The sequence below is a fragment of the Pimephales promelas genome, chromosome 12, assembly GCF_988280905.1.
Source record: "Pimephales promelas chromosome 12, fPimPro1.hap1.1, whole genome shotgun sequence".
NCBI lineage: Eukaryota > Metazoa > Chordata > Actinopteri > Cypriniformes > Leuciscidae > Pimephales > Pimephales promelas.
Window position 1 is genome coordinate 27494403 of NC_142780.1, and position 21280 is coordinate 27515682.

Consider the following 21280-nt stretch of genomic DNA (forward strand, 5'->3'; position numbering starts at 1 on the left):
TCCAATAGAATGATATTGAATGTCAAAACGAAAACTGATAAGGAGGAAAAGATTTAATCTAAATCTGACAACATTAGAAGCATTCAACTTTGTAGTTTCCATACGAATACCCTGCTTAGGGATACTAAACAATATGCATTTACAGTAGTTGTTACCATCTCCTTCCAAAAGTAAATAAACCATGCACAATTTATTAAAACACAATTTCAGATTATTTAAGAGAAACTATGTTTTTCAGAAGCATTCATAGAGGAAAATTACATTCATTTTTATATGATATTTATAACAAATTCATGCAGTACTCACAAAGAAAAGACAAAATACAAGGGATCACATCATTATTAGTAGCCCAATATTTATTTAATATCAAAGCATGCATATCAAGCATCACCACCCCCTTGTTCTTGGTTGTTTCATAATACAGGGGTTATGACCCTTTCAAAACTCTTTTAGCTTCCTTGTAAGCAATGGTGTCCATGATTCATGGATATCACGATGTTCTGCCATGAACCATGCCATACACATGACAAAGACAAACAAAACTTAAAACACAAGGACGGGAGCATAAAAAAACAAAAAACAAGGCCATAGCCACATACGCATCCAGTCTACTCCCCTGTATGTGAACTAGTGAGTGTAAACGGTTGCAAGTGTGTGTGTATGCGTGTGACCCCAAGCTGAAGTGGAGGCTGATGCCACCTGTCTTCTTACCTGTTTGGGAAGACTGCTGTCCACTGCGGGTCTTATCAGAGTCCTCTCGTTTACGGCTGTCCACCGAGCGCAGGGATTGGCTACGAGTGCCAAGTCTGCCTTTGCCTGCAGGATGGGGTGGGGTTAGCAACTACAGTCGACTTCTGATCGGGCAGTGCTGTGCCAACTGAACATCTAGACCAGCATCAGCCATGCTTGGGATTTTGTGTGAAGTTTAAGGGAACATATCTGAGAAGTGGACCTGTGTTTGGTTCAATACTCTCCATGCGAACATGAGACCGTGTGAGACACTTCCGGGTTTGCGTGACCTCGAAACGTGAGCTTTGAACATCGAAAAGTGTGCTGAAAGAGGGCAAGATGGAGCGAGCAGTGGATGGCAGATGGAAAATAAGCAGACTATGCGGAACAGAGACACAGACAATCGAGGTAAAGACATCTGCAGCCGATGGCCTTGACCATGGAGTGGGTTATTTACTCATGGCCTCCATCCAAACTGAGTGAAAGTCTACTCACTACAGTCACATTCATACTGACTTGGTCAGTGACGCCCTTACCAAGCATGGCCTCTTGCATTCCTTTGTATTTCACTGGACTTAAACCCTTGCCTTTAGAGGAATACTGCCTGTAGCCTATGGGTCCAATGAAAAGCACACAAAAACGCTCATTCTATTATCGGTCTATCATTGTATCATAATTGCTCAATCATTACATCACACAGGAAGCAGAAAAATCTCTTTTTTTTACAGTGAAATGTGAGGAATGTAAAAAAATGAGGTGTCAGATAGTGATAAAAAGAGAAGAAGTGGATGTGCAAACGTTCACATGCATTTTTGTATGAGCGTAGAACTTACCAATGCACGACTGAGAGTTGCAGGGACGACCTTCTTCAAGAACACCTTCGCACAGGTACGCCTCCTCAGGAGGGGATTGACAGGTGCGTGAGCGCGTCTGGACTCCGCCCCCACATTCACTGCTGCACTCCGCCCAGTTGCCCCAAACACTCCAGCCACCTGTATCAAACACACACACACACACAAACCATCCGTGTGAGTGTAATTTCCAAGAAAAAGCCATTTCTTAATAAATTTCCGTGACACAAATTAAATTTCCATCCCTGCTAAGCAATAATGTTCTGATTTCGTAATCCATTATGATGGCACTAAGATGTAGAAATGGACCCATAAATACCAGTAGGATATGAGTCCCTGTGTTCTGCTCCCTCATGAATGTTTAATAGCAGACATCGCTGGCTGTCTGATCCCGGAGGCCCCGACAAATATGTATTAATCTGCATGAATAGAACATGAAGCTGGACCATGTCCAACTGCAGACATTTTTAATTACTCACAAATCAATTGTACGGGGGAGGGTATGTAATTCTACTCTCAGTGCGGCTCTACCAGGAAAATGGGAACTGAAATAAAAGTGAAAAAATAAAATCAGATAGTCCATTTTTCAAATGTTCATCAGTAGATTTTGGCATCTATTACATGGGGAGGGTCCATACAGACCATGTAAAGATCAGTTAATAGGGTCAATGGTATATGTTGAAGATAATAAAGTAAGAGTTAAGAAAGAAAAACCAAACCAAGTTGAAAAAAGAAAAATTACTAAAAAAAATGCACTACAAGAAAAAAAGAGAAAACATACGAATCTACATACATTTTTATTTCAACAAATTTTAAGTATTGAAACCCAAGTATTTAAGTATTATAACCCAATTCACAGTTTTATTAGGCAGATGTTTTCAGATCATTTTGAAAAAAAAACCTCTAGGCAACAACATCCATTAGTCAAAAGTCTCAATTTACCCCTGATGGCCTCTGTGTTTGTTTGGTTTTTATTATTTCTATAAATGTTTGTTTCTCATTTTGGTAACTTAGTAACACTAGTCTGAGGTGCACATTAGACTGTTAAAAAACACACTAAGAGCTTTATTTCATTATTTTCTTTATTTTGGTATTTACATAAAACATTAGTTTCATCCTCATTTGCAAAACTAACCTTCTGGGTTCATGTCTGCAGCATGGCTTCCTGGGGTGGGTGTTTAAGAGGAAGGGCGGCCTTCCTGTTCCTCATTTTATACCATCCCAAAGAATTCTGGGTAGTGTAGGCATAGTCCATTTCTAAATGGGAGCAGGGGGGGGAATTGTTTCATGTTTTATTGTGTTTAGCTATATTCATTGTATGTAGAAATGTAATTGTTTATTATTTGTATTATTTTCCTTGTGTAATTAAGGTTGATGTATTTTGAATATTATTTTCATTCAGTGTAGTTATGTATTATGTATGTGAACATTATTTAAATTCCCTATTACTGTAAAATGGTTGACCCTTTAGGAATGTATGTTTGTCTGTGAAAGCAGGGTCATCTTGAGTGTTTTTTTTTGTTTTTTTGTTTTTTGTGTGTGTTTTATTATTTTTATTCTTTATTTGGAAGTCAATAAAGATTTCACTGACTGCAAGCAGTGTCTCTTTGCTCTGGTCATGTCTTCACACTTGTGGACGCATATTTCAAAGGCCTGTTTTGTGGCCTTATTTCAGAAACTTTCATTTTTAGTTTTTTCAATAACCACGCATAAACAATATTCTCAAAAATACAAACATGTACATACATGTTGCTCACATATTATGCTGTTTGGGCTAAATATAGTGTGATTTCACCTGTGCCATTAATATGTTTATAAGCAACTGAAAAAAGTACAAATGTCAGGGCATGCCAGAACATCTCAAGGACCCCAAATACACCATGGTCCCCTGAGGGTTAAAGTCACATACTGTAGTGGCCAAAAGTGATGTCCGGCCTAGGAAAAATGTCATATTCACATATTCACACTTTAGCCAAATATTATTAAAAATGTGTTACAGATTTTGTGAGCATAGTTGTGCATGGAATCAAATTGTGTGGACATATTTTTTTTTTTTTTACCAGGCTAATGAAATAATTAACACACGCAAAAACAGAGAAGAGAGAACCAGTGATATATATATATATATATATATATATATATATATATATATATATATATATATATATATATATATATATATTTATATTATTTTTTTTCTATTTATTTGTTTGTTTGTTTGTTTTTTAAAATAAAACCTACATATTTTGCTATTTTTTTATTTTTTTATTTTTTCCAAAATTATTTTTTTGTCTTGTTCTTCCATCATATTTAAAATATGTAATATAATTTATATTTAAATTAATTATTAATAAATATTATATACATATATATATATATAATTTTCCTCATATTTTGATGGTTTATTCAAACATGTTATTATTAACTAAATTCATATATCCCCTCCGGGCATAGCTTGTGGCCACTACTGCATGAATAGAAATTAGGATTAGCATTAGGATTAGCAAATTAGCATTTAAACATATTTTTTAATAGCCTACCTTAAGCAAGAAAAAAAAAAAAACCAGTGCCACATGACAGACCCTAAAAATCAACCGACCCCTTCCTATACTGTTACACATAAAACAACCCTCAGCAAAGCCAAAGTTAATAGCCTACAATATAATGCTTTACATAAAGGCCAGATATAAAAAACAATTTATGCCTTTTCTTCAGCGCTGATACAAATCTGCCGGCAAGCGTGTGCTGAAAAGCAGAATCAATATCTATTTGTTTGAGCAGGATGAGCGATTAATGGCAAATTGTTTACTTGGGGTGCTGAGATTGGCTTTGCCGCATGTTGTGCGAGACACTCTCTCACCTGATAAAACATAACGGATTCTAATCTTCAGTGCCACAGCCTTGAATTTAGCATCAAATGTCCTCCTTGCACAGCAAGTGACAATCACATGCAAAATTAACCGGGACGGCTCTCAGCCCGCTGTCCTGATTAATCCCATCCACCAATCACGCTTCAAGTCAGATGTCTTCATCAACCAATCGCACGTGGCATAAACAGCACGCTTAACCAATCCCTTCTCCAGGGGGAACTGCAAAGTGGTGAAAATCAGTCTTAAATAACCCTTCTGCCTGTGCTGAATGACTTCAATTTTATTTTTTTATTCGAAGAACACTGAAAAGGCCTGAAATTATGGTGAGAATAATCGTAAGGCAAACAATCCTTAGAAAAGCAAAAAAGTAAAAAAGTCCATTTGGGGGAAAATACTTTGTTTAGAGATAAGATTTTCTCTCTCTGTGAAAAACGGTGGGAGATGACCTTTTTTTTGGCGTAATAATCACTGGCTGAAAGAGAAAAAGGGGGGCATAATAATGTAGTGTTTTCTTTCTCTGTCCCCAAGGACATTTTATTATGCGTTCAATAATTTAGTGCGCTTCTCTTGTTCGGTGGTAGCTCCCTTACACCCAGACTCTTTGCAGCAAATGCTATATCATCTTTAAACTCATATTCGTCCTCTGCTCGGATGTTTCTCTCTATTCATCAGCCCTTCCTCTATCATTCTGTCTTTTCCCCTGTTTTTCAAATTGCAGCTGCAGCATGCACCTGTTTTTCAAAGGATGAGTGTGTGGATATACATCATTCTGCCCATTAGTAATCATCTTTTTGGAAGGCTTACGAAAACCCCAAAGTGACCTTCACTTTCCGTCAATGGCCAGCAGAAGGTCTAATAACAACTCAAGTTACAGTTTTCTGAAATCATCAATACAAGGTCTAACCATAGTCTAAACCGCCACAGCCCCTTGCATATCTGCAACAAGAACAAGATCGGTCAGTAGGCCTACATCTAAATTACACCCTATATTTAACTTCATGCTTTGTTTTTTGGTTGCCAAAACACAGACTGTGGATCAGTGATGGATAGCGAAACATGGGAAGTGCTGACACCCAGAGGATGCTACTTGTCATTGGCATCCACATGCAAGCAAGAAAAAAAAACCCTTATCTGATCTTTTTAATGGATAAAAATGGATTACATTGATAAAATCTGATTTCTGAAAGACTTTCAGAAAGACTTCTGAAAGCGTTTGAGCAAAAAGAAATGAGCCATCCATCATCTCGCATCTTTTTTCTCTCTGCCCGTCTCTATCTGTCCCTCTGATGGGTGAAGCTCACAGGTCTAATCCACTGTTCTGTGTGTGTGCATTTCTGCTGTCAGTATCCTGCTTAGAATAAATATTTGAACAGCTGTGCTTACACATCTCATTGATTAACCTCACTCCAGGGGCAGGAAACACAAGTTAGGTTTGCACCCTTGCAGTTTCACATAATCTTTCCTCTCTTGCGCCAGCGGTGCAGTGCCCAAAATGGTCCAAGCATAGTCGTTCAACCCACCAATATATGCGTATACCCTATCCATGAATTTAAACTGGAATAATGTTCTTTTGGCGTACCTTGATAGATGCATCTGTCATTACAGACATCTGGTGATGTATTTGATTCTTAATTAAATCTTTTGCAGTGCATATAACAGTCGCTGGTCTGAAGTATCTGATTTGGGTTGTATCTCAAAAATGAAATGAAATCAACCATTTTTTATTTACTAAAAATACACATTTAGTACAAATCAGGGCCCTAGACACTACAGAGGATAAGCGAATTGGAGAATGGATGGATATTATTATATTAAAATAAGTATAGGGCTGTCAAGCGATTAATCGCAATTAATTGCATCCAAAATTAAAGTTTGTGTTTACATAATATATGTGGGTGCACTGTGTATAATTATTTTGTGTGTATATATAAATACACACACATGCATGTATATTTAAGAAAAAAAATATGATTTATATATAAAATATTTATATTTATATATAATATATAAATCTACATACAGTATATACATGAAAATATTTCTTAAATATATACAAGCATGTGTGTGTATTTCTATATATATATAAAATAATTATACACAGTGCACCCACATATATTATGTAAACACAAACTTTTATTTTGGATGCGATTAATCGCGATTAATCGTTTGACAGCCCTAATTATTAATAATATTTTTTTGAATATTCATTTGAGTCAATTGTACAGGTTATAAAAACATAGAATTTATAAGTAGCATATTTCGTGCTATTATTCATTAAACACTCAGTTGCTTATTAATGACCCAATGAGAATGTGACTGACGGCGTCAAAGATAATAATAAATAAATAATTCACTTAACTATTTACTCAGAATGGAAGTGGATAAAGATAGTGAACCAACCTTATTACTTATTCAACGTGATAAACAAAACATGCATTTAAAATGGATTGAATAAGTGATAATAAATAATAAAGCATTACAATTTGGGTGGGGGTTACAAATAAACAAAGAGGGGTATTTTTATTAATCTTACAAGAATTTTAAGTTTCTGATCTTTGTAAAAAAATAGAAAAAAAAGAGAAGGTTCTGTCTTCATAATTATAGCAAAAAAACACAAAAAACACCCAGAACCACCATTACGTTAATATAAAAATTCAGCATTTTTTTTATCCAACAACATTCCAAATATGATGTCTAGAAAAAAAGTAAGCAGGAACATTGTTTCCAACCAATAAGATGCATTTTCCCAAAGAAAAATTGAGTGCTGCAGCGCACTATGCAAATCTAATTGATTTCTCAAAACTGGCAACCGTCCAGATGAGATTATACGTGGTGGATTGTCTTTTAATCTCAATTAAGTCACAATTATTGTTTTTATTTTAATATACTCAAATCATTTTATATTACTCAAAATTCACACACACACACACAAAACATAACTCATATACAAGGCTCTCAGTAGATTTGGGAACTGACACAAAGCATGTGTATCACAATTATGCAATTTGTTCTGTTGTTTCTGCTCTGGTGACGTGATTAATCAAGCTCTCTCATTGGCTCACTAATGAGTAATCGGGCCTGGGTCTTTTTCTATCGCATAGCTTCATCCTCGTGACTTTGATACCTGTCTGTTTAGTGATGATGATCACCTCTTCTGCTCTGTCTTTCAATGTTCACACAATGACAACAGCAGTGACTTCTCATCAGTGGAGTGTATGCGTTACAGGATTACTGACTGTGTCAGGTGGGGAGCTCAGAGTCTACACTGTTTACTGATGAGCAAGTAGATAAACAGATCAAAAGTACGACAGAGGTATAAATAGGGGTTGGGTTGGATGTTCTTTGGTTGCAGGTGCGGGTCAGAGAAGTCGACGTTTCAATTTCGAAGATGGATGCCTCTCCTCAGCAGGAACAAAAGGGGAAAAATCGAGCTCGAATCAAAAACACCTTCACTAAAAGGATCAGATGGGCCTCCCACTTTTCACAGGCCCAGATGAGTGGAAAAATAACAGGCTTTTCTTATTTTCCCTTGCACATCAATCTTCAGCAGAGAAACATCTGCACATAAGAGCAAAAGGACGTTGGTGCACATGTGAACACACACACAAAAATACACACAAACATGCCATCTTGCCCTCACTTCCACGCACTTTCAGCTCTTGGATCAGTGACCGCCAAAATGGATCATCACACTTGGGCTGAAGTTACAGCATCTAACTCTCCAGAACTCTATGACATTTTCAGAGACATAAATGTATCTTAAAGGAGAACTCCGTTGTCTGAGATTTGTTTTCATGATAATCGAATGTAAAGAGTTTTATCTCTAAAAACTGTTTAGCGTATAACGCTAGTAAAATGGGCATAGAATAAGTACAAAGTAATCGCTAGTTTATACCACTAACAAGGCCCAAAATAGCCCCACACTAACACAGTGACATAATGAGGGTCCCTTCATGCAAGACGAAGCATTGAGAACTTTGAAGTGTACAGAGCATTTAATAAGAAGATACTTTATAGAGACAGTTCACTTTTCACAGTTCAAAAACCTGTATCAGATGCTTGTATTGCTAGCAGCGTGGCTATTGGCTGTGGGTTCTGTCAGTCTCGAGTGGGAAGGCTTCACTGCTTTCACGGCGGGATTTTATACAGTTGCCATATACGTCACACAACGAACGTAATGTCGATGTGACCATAGATATGTATATAAAGGCTAGATGTGTTACGGCGGAGTTTCCATCCTCATCACCGGCGGCCATCTTGTCACAGACAAGCTGATGTAAGATGAGTGGTCAGCACGAACACAAATACTCTTATCTCGTTGAAATCTTGACGGATTTACAAACGGTTTGGTTTCTTACAAACGTTATTAACGTGGCTATAATTATCTGGATGATTATTTATTTATACACTTTTTATTCATAAGTATGCAGTGTCATAACTACATCTCGGTAGAAAATTGAGCAAGTTATGGTCATTTAAATAGTACATGTACCATTAACACAATGTTACGAGTGAGCGAGCTGCCTGTGACAAGATGGCCGCCAGGTGCAGACGTCGACCTCCATTGGCCAGCAGCGTGGACGACATATCTAGCCTTTATATAGATATCTATGGATGTGACTTGCCTTGAAAGGGAACGTCTCCGGTTACTTTCGTTACCTCGGTTCCCTGAGAGGCAATGAGACATTACGTCGGCCGCCATGCTCGCTTGTTCAGTTTCTAGCATTCAGTCGTGGTTCTGATGCAATTGTCGCACGCATGCATTTTATACTGCCAGAGGGCTTGACAACATTTGCATGCTTTGCGTCAATTGGCCAGCTGTGTCAGCTGGCGTCAGTTAGCCCATAAGATTTCAGCAGACGTTTTGAGTGGATGACCAAATGGTTCAATTGACAAGACCAAAGTGTTCTTTGTGTTTTTTCATTGTGAACTGAGCTATCATCATCATGATCGCAGCACGTCCAGTCTGAAATACCATTTGATGATGGCCAAGCAAGCACCCATACAGATGATAAGAATTATTCGCCCCCTCGTCAATATCAGTACTTTGTCAGTATTTCTTTCACCCTTTTATTGATGGATAGTGTTGTATTGAGAGATTATTTGCTCCAAGTGAGAATGTTAGTGTGAAATTGAACACTGTTGTTTTCAATAAAACACATTTGCACAAAGCAAGACGATTCTCCATGTTGATGGGACAAAAATAAATCAAGAGACATTTAGAATAGATAAAAATGTGTGATTAATTGCGATTAATCGCAAGTTAACCATGACATTAATGTGATTAATCGCGATTAAATATTTTAATCGTTTAACAGCACTGTTATAAACATGTGGGATAATGTAAGTACACAAATAAACTAAATATATAAAATTGTTCTAGTGGTTTTTGGATATTTTGATCCAAAAATTTTACATAGTGTGCCTTTAACGTTGACATTAAGAGAGAAGTAAAAAAATATGCATTAGTTAGTAAACTTGATTAAAACAGCCTTCAGATTGGAGACTTGAAAACGGTACATACTGACTGTTTCACTCTGAGCTAATGTTCCTATGGAAACCATTTTGGTGGCACATGCATATTCCAGAGCTTTAGGCGCATTCTGCATTCCTACATGGTGCCTCTCAAAAGTATATGGCTGTATCAGACAAATAACCCCTAATCAAACCATTCATCTCTCCTCTCTCAATCTCCCCTGCTCGCTTTCACTGGGTCAATTTCAGCAAGAGATTTTCTATCTTTTATAGATTCTATTTTGTATGGACTGCAGGTTAGATGTGACTCTAGAGATGTGAGAGGGGGTAATCATACGGATAGGTCGGGGAGCTCTTTACAGCACTGTTGTCTTTTGCTCTCCATCACACACACACACATACTCCCACACACAAACACAACAGGTCTATCTTCTGGAGCATGTATTCACTAATAAGCAGCTACCTTGGATTTTTTTAAAGCTCATCGAGGGCCAGACACCAATCTGAGATGAGTGTTTAAGCATTTTGATATTGAAGTTTAGTTCATAGCTCAACCCTGAGCAGTCTTGTACTTTTTTAACAACATATAAAATCGGCATGAAATGGAAGTTGCAATAGACTTTTCTGCCATGTATGACATATTTCTGAGTTAAACGGCTTCTTGAATAAGAGAAAATTGCTTGATTTTGTCCATTGGGAATTGATTAGATCATCGTGGTTGTCCCGCACTCGCGCCAGTAAACACGTCATCAGAGAATAGGAGAGGTGTCATTGCAAGAAGGAGGGGAACACTGTAAATGATTTCTGTTGTTTTCACAGGATTATACTGTTTTTCTCAACAGTTTCTTACTGTATAATCTATGTACAGTAAGTTACAGTAGATTTAGTTGTTTTCACAGTATTAAATTGTTTTTTCAACAGTTATGTACTGTGCACACAGTTGACAGTATGTTACTGTAGAATTGCAATGCATTCTGGGAAATTATCAGTTACTGTTAATCTAAATACAGCAGTGCAATTGACCGCGAAAAACACCACACACAGTTCCACGGGTAAAATTGCTAGCCTACTAATGTTATTCTTACATTTAAAATAAAAATGTAGCACTGGTTGACCATTAACAGTCATAATTTATGACATAATTTATGTCAGTGGGGTGTGCATGGGAGCATATTTGACTTTGGAAGAGTTTCTCTGTCGTGTCAGTGGTGCTGCTGTCTTTTCTGCCGACCTGCAACTTCTTCATCTGGTAAGTAATATAATTCTTATAATGTGTATGCAAACGGATTCTAGCTAATAACTTTAAAGTTATTTAGAATAGCTGACCACGATTTCTATATTCAATTTAATATATTCTAGACATTTTAATATAATATGTATATGATAGGCTACTCTTCAATGTAGCCATTTGGGATATTACTGTAAATTCAAATACATTAGTACGAAATGACCGCGAAAAATAACCACAACAAGCTGCCATTTTATGAAGAACTCTTCAGTTCCCTTCCCTCTGTAAGAACACGCAGGCCGTGCATCGCGTCGCTGTCGGTCGGCAACGTTTTCGCCATACATCTGGTTAGTAATTCATATTTTTATGCAAACCATATGAGTTACTTACGTTAACGTTAGAAAGAAGTGGCCGCGGAATGTTCTACGTCTGTATAAGTCAGACGCGGATTTCTTTTATGTTGATAGCCTTACTTGATTTAATGTGATTTTATTGACATATATTTCATATGTAACCTCTTATACGGTCAAAATGGTCTAATCATTTTGTTATTTACCACGTTAAGTCGGTGGAAGCGCCTGCACGTTCATTATTTTATGACTTACAGGGGTTAGGAATTGCTAATCGATAAATGTATCCTGAAATCGGACATCCAAGGTTAGGATTCGGATTTATTGTTATTAAATTATAGTGCCGATTCCTCTTATTGATTTTTTCACGCTTATTTTCGTGTAAATCCTGACCTGGCGTTCCGCCATTTAACGTTAACGTTACTGCTACCTCAGTGATAACTGATGGACCACGGAAAGCGCCCAGTGTATTTTTGTCCAAAATACAAAGCTACGTGTGACTATAATATCATTGTTTTTTTTTTTTTTTTTTTTTTTTTTAACTATGTGTAAACTGACATGTAGCCTACTCATTTGAAGGGAACGATGCCTTGTCAATCTTTTTTTAAGTCATGTATCACACAAGCAAGATTTAACCTACGTTTTCACGTGATGTTGAGTTATGTTTCAGCTTGCGTTGCATTCAAAAGAAAAGAGTGGACGATAGAGATGAGTTATCTTTAGCCGTTCTTGGCATATTTATTTCAGCTGTTGACACATCAGTCTCACGGTCGAACTAACAGCACAGAGAGTAATGAAGATTCTCTCAGTAATATGATCCTCTTAACTACGGTAAATCAACTTGGACAAACATAATAATAATACAAACGCATCCTCCATAGCCTATACTTTAGTGCCCTCTTGTGGCATAAACATATGCACAACACTGAACAGTATAGCATTGTATTATATTACACAGCATACAACCGAGGACATAATGAACATACTTTAACAATTGATTTTAAACAACAGTCCAACAAACAAGATTTTAGTATTAAGTGAATTACACTTTAGACATCATTTTGTCTGTTTTTGCTGTTTAGCCAAAACAACAATAACAAAAACGTACTGTATTTTAACTGTCTTGTCTGTTCTCCTTTTCCACAGGTGTGAGCTGTGCATGTTAAGAAGACCCCTATCCATCTTGATGACCGATGAATTGTAAATCTAATCTAATTTAATTATTCTATTTATCTAACTACTACTACTATACCTTGGTCCAGTACTGACCCACTGAGAACATTTTAAACGGATTATTATCCATCTGTGAATTTTGTCTATCTGCAAGTTGTTAAGAATTGTTGTGTGAAAATAAATGTTGTTGTACAGTTTAAGGTTTAATTGCATAAAAGCTTGGATAGAAAACTTCCTATTGCAAAAGTTAGAACATAAGTCTGCATATAAATGATTATTAATACCGTAATGCAAGTTTTTCATGGCACATGTGCATGATGAGGTTGTTTTGTGTTTAGTTTTTTTTTTTTTTAAAGGACACTGGATAACTTGTCATTTTGTTATACTCATCTGGATTGGTGGTTTACTCGTCAAAGCTTTTATAGTTTATAAGTTTATATGTGTCTCCCAGCCCTGCAAATCTGGTCCCTTAGATAGAAAGCAGCCAAAAACCCTTTAAAATCAGCAACTGACCAGTTAGACAGTCTATCTCAAACCAATAGACAATCTTAGACTAGTTTAAGCTGTTTTACCCCAGCAGGGAGTGGGTGGATGAGTTGTTATGAACTATCTTTCTAATAGATTGATCAGATAGCACCCCTTTAATCTTTTCTATTTTACCTGTTCATGATAATTTTTGCATGTATTTATGCATAATTGTTCATGATTGTCATGCATGATTTTTATTGTATTATATTACATTTTTATTATTAATGTATTTAATTGTATTAATGTATTTAAATGTATATTATGTAAATGTACTAATGTGTTTGAAAATACACAATAAACCTTGTGCAGTTAAAGCTTCAATTGTTCTTTTTTCTATTTCCCATTAACAGTTAAAATAATATTTCTACGGATTTTCTACAGGTTACACAGTAGCACTATAAAATAAATACAATAACATTTCATACTATACAGTATTATTAAAAATTAACAGTGTAATTCTGTACTTTAATATGGTAAGAAATTACAGTAAAATAATGTTATTTAATTTGCAGTATGCTTAACAGTACTGTAGTTAGTGTTACGGTAATTTTACTGTTAAATGAAATACAGCAAGTACTGGATAATTGTTGCCAGTAAGTTACTGTTAATTTGACAAGAAATTTTTTACAGTGAAGTTATTTTGGTTTAAGATTGTGATGTCCCTGGGCTGGATCTGTCCATTATTTCCCGGTCTCTGTCGTGTGTTTGTGTTTGTTTGGAGGCAGCACATGGGTTAGGTTTGACAGTCCACCATGTGCTTCGCTGTCATTGCAGCGTCTCATCCCGCCCCCTTGTTTTCCATTTATTTCCTCGTTATTGTTTCACTCACTTCACCTGTTCCAGTATCAATTTATTCCTTCTATCTCCTATTTAGCCTCCTCGTGTGCGTTGTCTTGTGCCTGATCATTGTTTGACCTATGTGTGCCGGTGCCAGTTTTTGGGTTTATATTTTATTTTTTATATTTTATTTTCTCCACCTCCTCCTCCTGATTTCCCCTGGCAGTTCTCTTGCATTCAGCCCTGGTCTCCCTCTCAAGCTCTCAGTCGTGGATCGCCTTTGTCTTTGCCCTGCTTCACATGCTGCCTGAGCCGCCCCCCAGAGGACGCTAACCTGGTAGTTCCACTGACATTTTTCACTCTATATTGAGTTCCTGTCTGGATTATTGACAGACTTTTGTGTTTTCTATTTTGAAGAAAAAAAAAAAAAAAATTTTGTTGCCTGCAGTTTGAGTCCGTGTCCTGACCTGACAAATGAGGGCACATGAATATTTAAAAAAAAATTGTGCACAGGTAAATTATTTACCAAAAAAAAAAAAAATACTGCAAAATGTTGATTTTGATTTCATAATGGCGTAATGTGATAAGTTGAAGTTTAATGATAACTGCCTTATCTGCCTCCACCTCTTCTTTCCAGGACTGACATATTTTATCAATTAAATAAAGACAATGTGCAAAACTTCCAATAATAGATGATTAAATACTTGTAAAAGCATTTTAACTAAAAAGTTTGGGTAGGCAATTTTGGATAGTGTAGCATAAGCTTTGAAAGTATAAGATTCCCCCCTTCGGAGTGTCTCCAAAACCATGCCTCCTTCAAAACACATGAACGCACTGCAGAGTCTGCAAAGCGTTAAGAGGTGAGAGACGGAGATAAATTACGTCTCAAAGCATAACATTACAATAATAATGAAAACAGCTTACAGAGCTCATACTTGTATCACCCGACTGCTGCATATTAATTTCACCATTGATAATGTCGACACAGAAACGCATATGCAGGTGAAACTCGAAAAATTTGAATCCTGCAAAAGTTATTTCAGCAATTGCAACTTAAAAGGTGAAACTAATATACTATATAGACCCATTACATGCAAAGTGAGATATTTCAAGCATTTATTTGTTGTAATTTTGCTGCTTATGGCATACAGTTTATGGAAATTTTGATTCTGAAAATTTTTGAATTACTGAAATAAATGACCGTTTCATTTATGAATCAGCGGTTCTGTGTTAAATTTCACAAGCACTCTCGTGCATTTCCGAGGATCACAAATTGAAGGGGAAAATCAATTTTAGCAGTACGGGCAGGCAGAAAATGAATGAAAATTAAATAGAGAAACAGTAGAGCATATAATTATACAGTGTAAGACATTTTCAAATTAAATATATACTTTTTTTTGAGGAATTAATGAAGAAAGGAGAAGTGTCAATAACTCTGAAGAGTAGATAAAATCCTTATTTTAAGATAGTTAATCTGTTTACAATAATTTAGGATCGGAACATGTGGCTTGGATCATCTTGTACGGGGAGTAGAATCTGATTCAGTTTAGATTGGGTGGCAGTAATGTTTGCAACCCATCATTTAAACCAGAAAGAAGAAGAAGATCGACTCATTTACAAATCGCGAACTGGTACTTTAAACACTCCAAGAATTTTAAGCTGTTGAAAGACTTCAGAAGACCAAATTTAGTCATATGGACTCTTCCTAGGAAGTTTCAGTCCCTGTTCAATGCAGTTGTGTGAATAGAAAATTATATAATTTTGTGTAGGCTATCCCACAAGAAAGCCATATGGGTCGAACAAACATCTCGAGGCTGAGTATATACTGACATCAGTTTTTTTTTTTTTTTTTTTTTGCGACATTAATTTCTTGACTATTTTCTCCCAAATTTCTATAACACACCTGGATATTTTACAAAATAATTTTACCACAGATAAATACAGTAGCCTATTACTTTGACAAACATGAGGCGGTGTCAAAACAGAGATAGCTGAAAGAAGCTTCAGTCATAAAGTAAACAATGAAACAATTGTATTCCCCCTAACAACAATGTAACAGCCTCTTGGAACAAACACCCTCAAAAAATTCCCCTGGTGAAAGTGTGCATTAAATACCAATGAACCCCTACAGCAAGACAGATGTCTGACAAATCAGATGCCCCCTCATCCCCATCCCCATCCCCTGTGAGTGTTTACAATGGAGTAGTCACAGTCTCATAGCTAGCACATACAGTCCTGAAACATATATAGCCTACAACCTTGAGCATTTTTATTATCAAGCATAGAGGCAGTAAAACTGCTTAATTAAAACATGAATATTTCATGAGCTCTGGAGAGTAGTGGAGGGGCCATGAGCTAGCATTAGCAATGTTGAGAACGAGAGCGAGAGAGTGAAAAAGATACAGAGACAAACTATCCCTCCAGTAGAGATAAGTACTGTGCTTATCCCTCTCACAGCAGTGGGAGCAGTTTTAGAAGCTGAACATCTAAAAACGATTGTGCCCCTGGTGGCCAAACATCCTCATAACACATATACCCCCACACACAGTGACAGAATGCTGCCATCCACAATGAAATGGCTCAGCATGGACCGGCTAATAGTGTGCAGGACTGTGTGTGTGTATGTGTGAAAGAGAGAAAAGAAACAGTGATAAGTTAAATCTTGTTATCGCTCTTGATGAAGAACTGACGACTATGGGGGCAGTCAGTGAATTTAAATTCCTTCGTTTAGCAACATTACAGCCAGGCTATTATCAGCTCTGCTCTCGATTCAAAGCACCTCGCTGAGAAGTAACAAGTATGTGCTTTCATCTTGCTCAACCAAAGCTCTGAAACGCCTGGGTCTTGAATGGCAAAAAAGTGCAAGTCATGAGGACAGGATTTCTTCTCTCTGTTGTTGTCACTTCACACTTCTTTCTCACTCGACTCCTCTTCCATTCTGTCTCTCAAATCCAGCCCGTAATCTGTCACTGCTCTGAGCTGCAATCTACTCATCTCCCATGATGCCTTGCGCTATGTGTCACATTCGCACAATAGACACGCCTTTAGCTTTTTAAGATGGAATGCACACTCTCTCCCTCTCTCCACTTTCCCTCTTTGGAATCAGAGGGAGGTGGGCCACTTACACCTATGGGGGATGTGGAGGGGGCACATCTCCAAATTGGCCTCAGATAAAGCGGACAGCCTGCCATTAAGAATGAGCTGGGGATGACCATGGAGCGATAGGTCTTTGAGAGTAGCATCATAATGATGCACAGCCTGTCTTTCAAAAGTCATCTTTCATTTGCCTTTCTATCCTGGCTCCATCCAGTGGGCCCTGCCGGACATTCCTGGCTTGCCTCCCAAGCTCACGATCAATTTATGAGATGTTCACTCTTTATCATGCTCTGCCCTCCGTCCATCTATTCATATGCCTTGCTTGTCTTATGGGCCATTCACATAGGATAAGTTCTTGCTATGCTATAGACAGTGTATGTGACTCATGATGTTGTAATATGTAATTTATTTAATGAAATGCTGCAATGCTCAACAATGAGGATGGGCCACTGACCGCTGAGAATTTGACATACATTGAGCTTGTTCATCCATTTTAAATGTTTGGTTTTCTGAAATGTATTCTGCATTGTTGTAAGTTGTACAAGATAATATGTACTAATTTGCACATTTATGATCTGTTCTATGAGTGAGTCGTGTGTTCACTTCACACTGAAAATACCAAATTGAAAAAGTGATTCAACCAAAAAATGTGGAATGTTTGACACGTCATGAACTCAGCTGTCCGGACAACTGGGCTTTACATAGTGGAAGGGGAGGGGCTATCAGACTCATATAAAATTCATACACTACACTGTTAAATACAGTGTATAAGTATGTGTAGCATGTAATTCGGGACACAACTAATGTAATCTAGCCAACATAAATGCTGATTTGTTGAAATCACAAAAATAATCTGTGATTATAATCAAGAATTTTGGTAAAAACACATTGGAAAAACTGCAAACCAATCTGTACTGTCTTTATGAATGTATGAAGTTACTTTTAGGCTATAGCTGTACAATAGTATTAAACAAAACTTCATATTTAATGAAAATATAAATATTTCTACTAAATACACTGAACAAAATTATAAACGCAACACTTTTGTTTTTGCCACATTTTTCATAAGCTGAACTCAAAGATCTAGGACTTTCTTGCATAAGCATCTTGATACCACACCTGTGAGGTGGATGGGTTATTTCGGCAAAGGAAAAGTGCTCACTAACACAGATTTGGACAGATTTGTGAACAAAATTTGAGAGAAATAGGCATTTTGTGTACATAGAAAAAGTCTTTAAGTTCAGCTCATTAAAAATTGGGTTGTATTTATCAAAAAAGTTTTGCATTTATCATTTTTTCAGTGCACTACTGTTAAAATGATAAAACTGATTAGATTTTTTGAGTCTCTTGTAGTCACACAGGCTGCATTTATTTGGTGGGAAAAAAAACAGTAACAGTGAAATATTATTACAAATAAAATAACTTTTTTTATATTCAAATACATTTTAAAATGCAATGACCACTAATTGCAAAGTAGAATTTTCAGTAGCCATTACTTTTAACCTTCAGTGAAAAATCATTCTAATATGCTGATTTGGCTTTCTTATTATACTGTTGACTGTTAAACTGTTATGCTGCTTAATATTTTTTTGGAAACTGTGGATTTTTTTGCGGATTCTTTGATAAATAGAAAGTTCAAAAGAACAGCATTTGTCTTTTGTAACACTATTAATGTCTTTACTGATCAATTTAATGTATCCTTACTGATTAAAATAAGTTTTACTGACCCCTAACTTCTGAACGACATAAATGCCAAAATTGACATTACAACCAAAATGCACTTAAATTTAAGTCCATTTCTGTTTTTGAACGCAAGAACATATTCTCTGAGAAGGGCTTTCTGTTCAATAACTCCTAATATCCAATACATGAATGTAGTGCTTTTTTCAGACACCATTCAGATCCATCACCCCCCCCCCCCCCCCTTTTGTTTTTTACAAGCAGAAAAAAGTAAGGCATATAAGAAAAGAAGTCCACAGAAAGGTCACATGGTGCAATGGGGTGAGTGATATTCCTCTCCAATGGCTGTAGCCTCTTCTAGGGGTTGAGTTTCTGTGCCACATCTAGTCTTGGAAGAGGGATCAAATCATAGCTTTGAACTCATTAACCAGCCCCATTCCCTTCCTTATAATCGATCTCCAAGCGCAGCCCCACTGCTATCACATGTCACTCCCAGAGCATGCAAGTCGCATCAACTGTCCCACGGGCCGATCCGATATCCCCATCTGAACCCTCACAGGATCACACATGGCGCCAAGAAGCCAAGGTCACCCGCTAGGACACATCAGCTGAAACCTAAAACTCCTATTTTCTCTCTTCTTTTTTTTTTTAAAAAACTCTGTCCGTTCTCTCTGAACTCCTGTTTTTTTTTCAGCTTTAATTATTCTGTTGTTTTGCTACTAAATATGACAAGCTACCAACTGCACAGTGGTAGAACAACATTTTTAAATACAATAACCATTGAACCACGCTAAATAATAACTAGACAAAAAAATGTTTAGCTTACCATTTGTGCCAGTGTCAGCTGTTCCTTCTTTCTCAACAGGGATGCAGTTCTCCAAGTAGACCCCATCTCGGTAGCATCCATTGGTTTCTTTGTCTGGCGGGGGCTGGTCCCAACATTGGCATGGTGTCTGCATGATGCCACAGGGCCGGTTGGAGGTACTGTAGGTAAGGCAATCCTCCAACCATTGGCACAGCATTTGACAGGCAGCCATGCTGGGGTTACGCTTCCCAACCACAAGATACTCCACTTTAAATTCCCCATCCCCATTCCTGGACCCAGCACCTACTCTGGGCAGTCCTTTCCTGATCTGCAGGAATTGTTTCCCAGCTTCCAGGAAGGCAACGTGGGTAGAAGCATCACACAGCTTCACCACCTCGTCGAAGCTCTCCATTCCGAGGAAGGTTCGTGTTGTCTCCAAGAAGGAGTCAAACTGGAAGGTCCGGTGTTGTCGAGGAATGCAGTCTCTGGTTGGTTTCGTGACCTTGATGAAGATGGTGTAGCGCCGTGGGTCGGGGTTCTGCAAGGTCCAAGTGCAGGGCGTGCTGGGATATGCAGCGGACGAGAGGAAGAATCCAAAGAAGCGGCTCTGGACCAATGTGGAGCAGGTGTCAGACTCCGGACCAGAGGGAGCAGCGTCGAGCATGTCCAGCCGCAGCAGTTGGAGAAGAGGTAATAGCAGCACCAACGATGAACAGTTCCGTAAGAATTTTGATATCATGGCTGTAAACGACAGAACGGTTTGCAGAAAGGGGTGAGGCTGAAGATATCTGAACTCCTTTTCTTGTGACCGTAGGATCAACAGCCTTGTTTTGTTGACAAGCCAATATTCTCAGATGATTGCAGGACCATCTGAACCAACAGCTCAGGATGAGAGGGAACTTTGGCTCATTGATCCAGTTTGCTGTCCATGATGCCAGACGCCCTCAGAGAGATCTGCAGGATTAGAGAACAGAAAAAAGACTGTATGAGCCAGATGGGAAAACAACAGCAAGTATCCATTGACCTGAGTAAAAGCGTAAGAGTGATCATAATAACTTCAAAAGTGTGTAGACATCGACATGACTGACTTTGGTACTTTGGAATTACCACGCTGGGCTATATCGATCTAGAAGTGCCACACTTGTGCTTCACATTGAAAAGAAACTCTTTGTACCCCGCAAGCAGTCACTTTCTACAAAAACGTCATCCTCAATCTTGTATTTCATCAGTGAGCTCAATAATTTGTCCAATTATGGGGCAATCAATTACAAAAATATGAACACCTGCTGTCATTCATTATTTCCAGTGCATTTGCTTCATGCCAAAATGATCAATAGCCTCAGTCCTCAGCAAATCATTAGCCTAAAAGCGGCTGGATCATCTCTCAGGCAGGCCTGATTGGCTTTTTCCTGACAATTGAGTGTCTTGTGCAGTTTTACAGCACATAAAGACAAGAAAAATGTGAGGTCACATGGAAGATCAGTAGACAGACATCTTGGAGACTATTCTGATGTAATCGCAAAATTTCCATGTGCCATTAGTCACTTTACAAAGTGAGCACCCCAGCATAGGCTCACCCTGAGAGCCATATACCATATAGGAAGATACCATGCAGATTTTATTCTAGGTTAATCATCCTTATCTAAAGGCATTAGCTTTGTTCCTCATTTTCAGCATGCTAAGAAATGAGACGATCTCAGACAGGGGGGAAAAGTGCT

At 37.6% G+C, this 21280-nt stretch overlaps 1 protein-coding gene and 1 long non-coding RNA gene across 17 annotated transcripts in view; one reads left to right on the plus strand and one right to left on the minus strand.

Moving 5' to 3' along the window:
* The window catches only part of adgrb1a (adhesion G protein-coupled receptor B1a), a 72238-nt gene extending 51937 nt beyond the window's left edge, over window positions 1–20301 (minus strand). For 3 of the 16 annotated variants that reach the window (XM_089117873.1, XM_089117870.1, XM_089117868.1), the window contains exons 1-4: window positions 1900–2056; window positions 1563–1721; window positions 1266–1340; window positions 712–816 (exon numbers count right to left, since the gene is read on the minus strand). In XM_089117873.1, coding sequence (XP_088973999.1) covers window positions 712–816; window positions 1266–1340; window positions 1563–1721; window positions 1900–2029 — 469 coding nt within the window. In that variant the 5' untranslated portion in view covers window positions 2030–2056. Of the gene's footprint in view, window positions 1–711; window positions 817–1265; window positions 1341–1562; window positions 1722–1899; window positions 2057–2715; window positions 2744–19583 lie in introns of those variants that run through there. The other 13 variants (XM_089117875.1, XM_089117869.1, XM_089117879.1 and 10 more) reach the window with 10 other exon arrangements.
* Window positions 14087–20521, plus strand: LOC148977033 (uncharacterized). Its single transcript, XR_016145769.1, has 2 exons — window positions 14087–14318; window positions 19623–20521. It is a non-coding gene; the product is annotated as an uncharacterized LOC148977033 (long non-coding RNA).
* The last annotated feature ends 759 nt before the right edge of the window (window positions 20522–21280 follow it).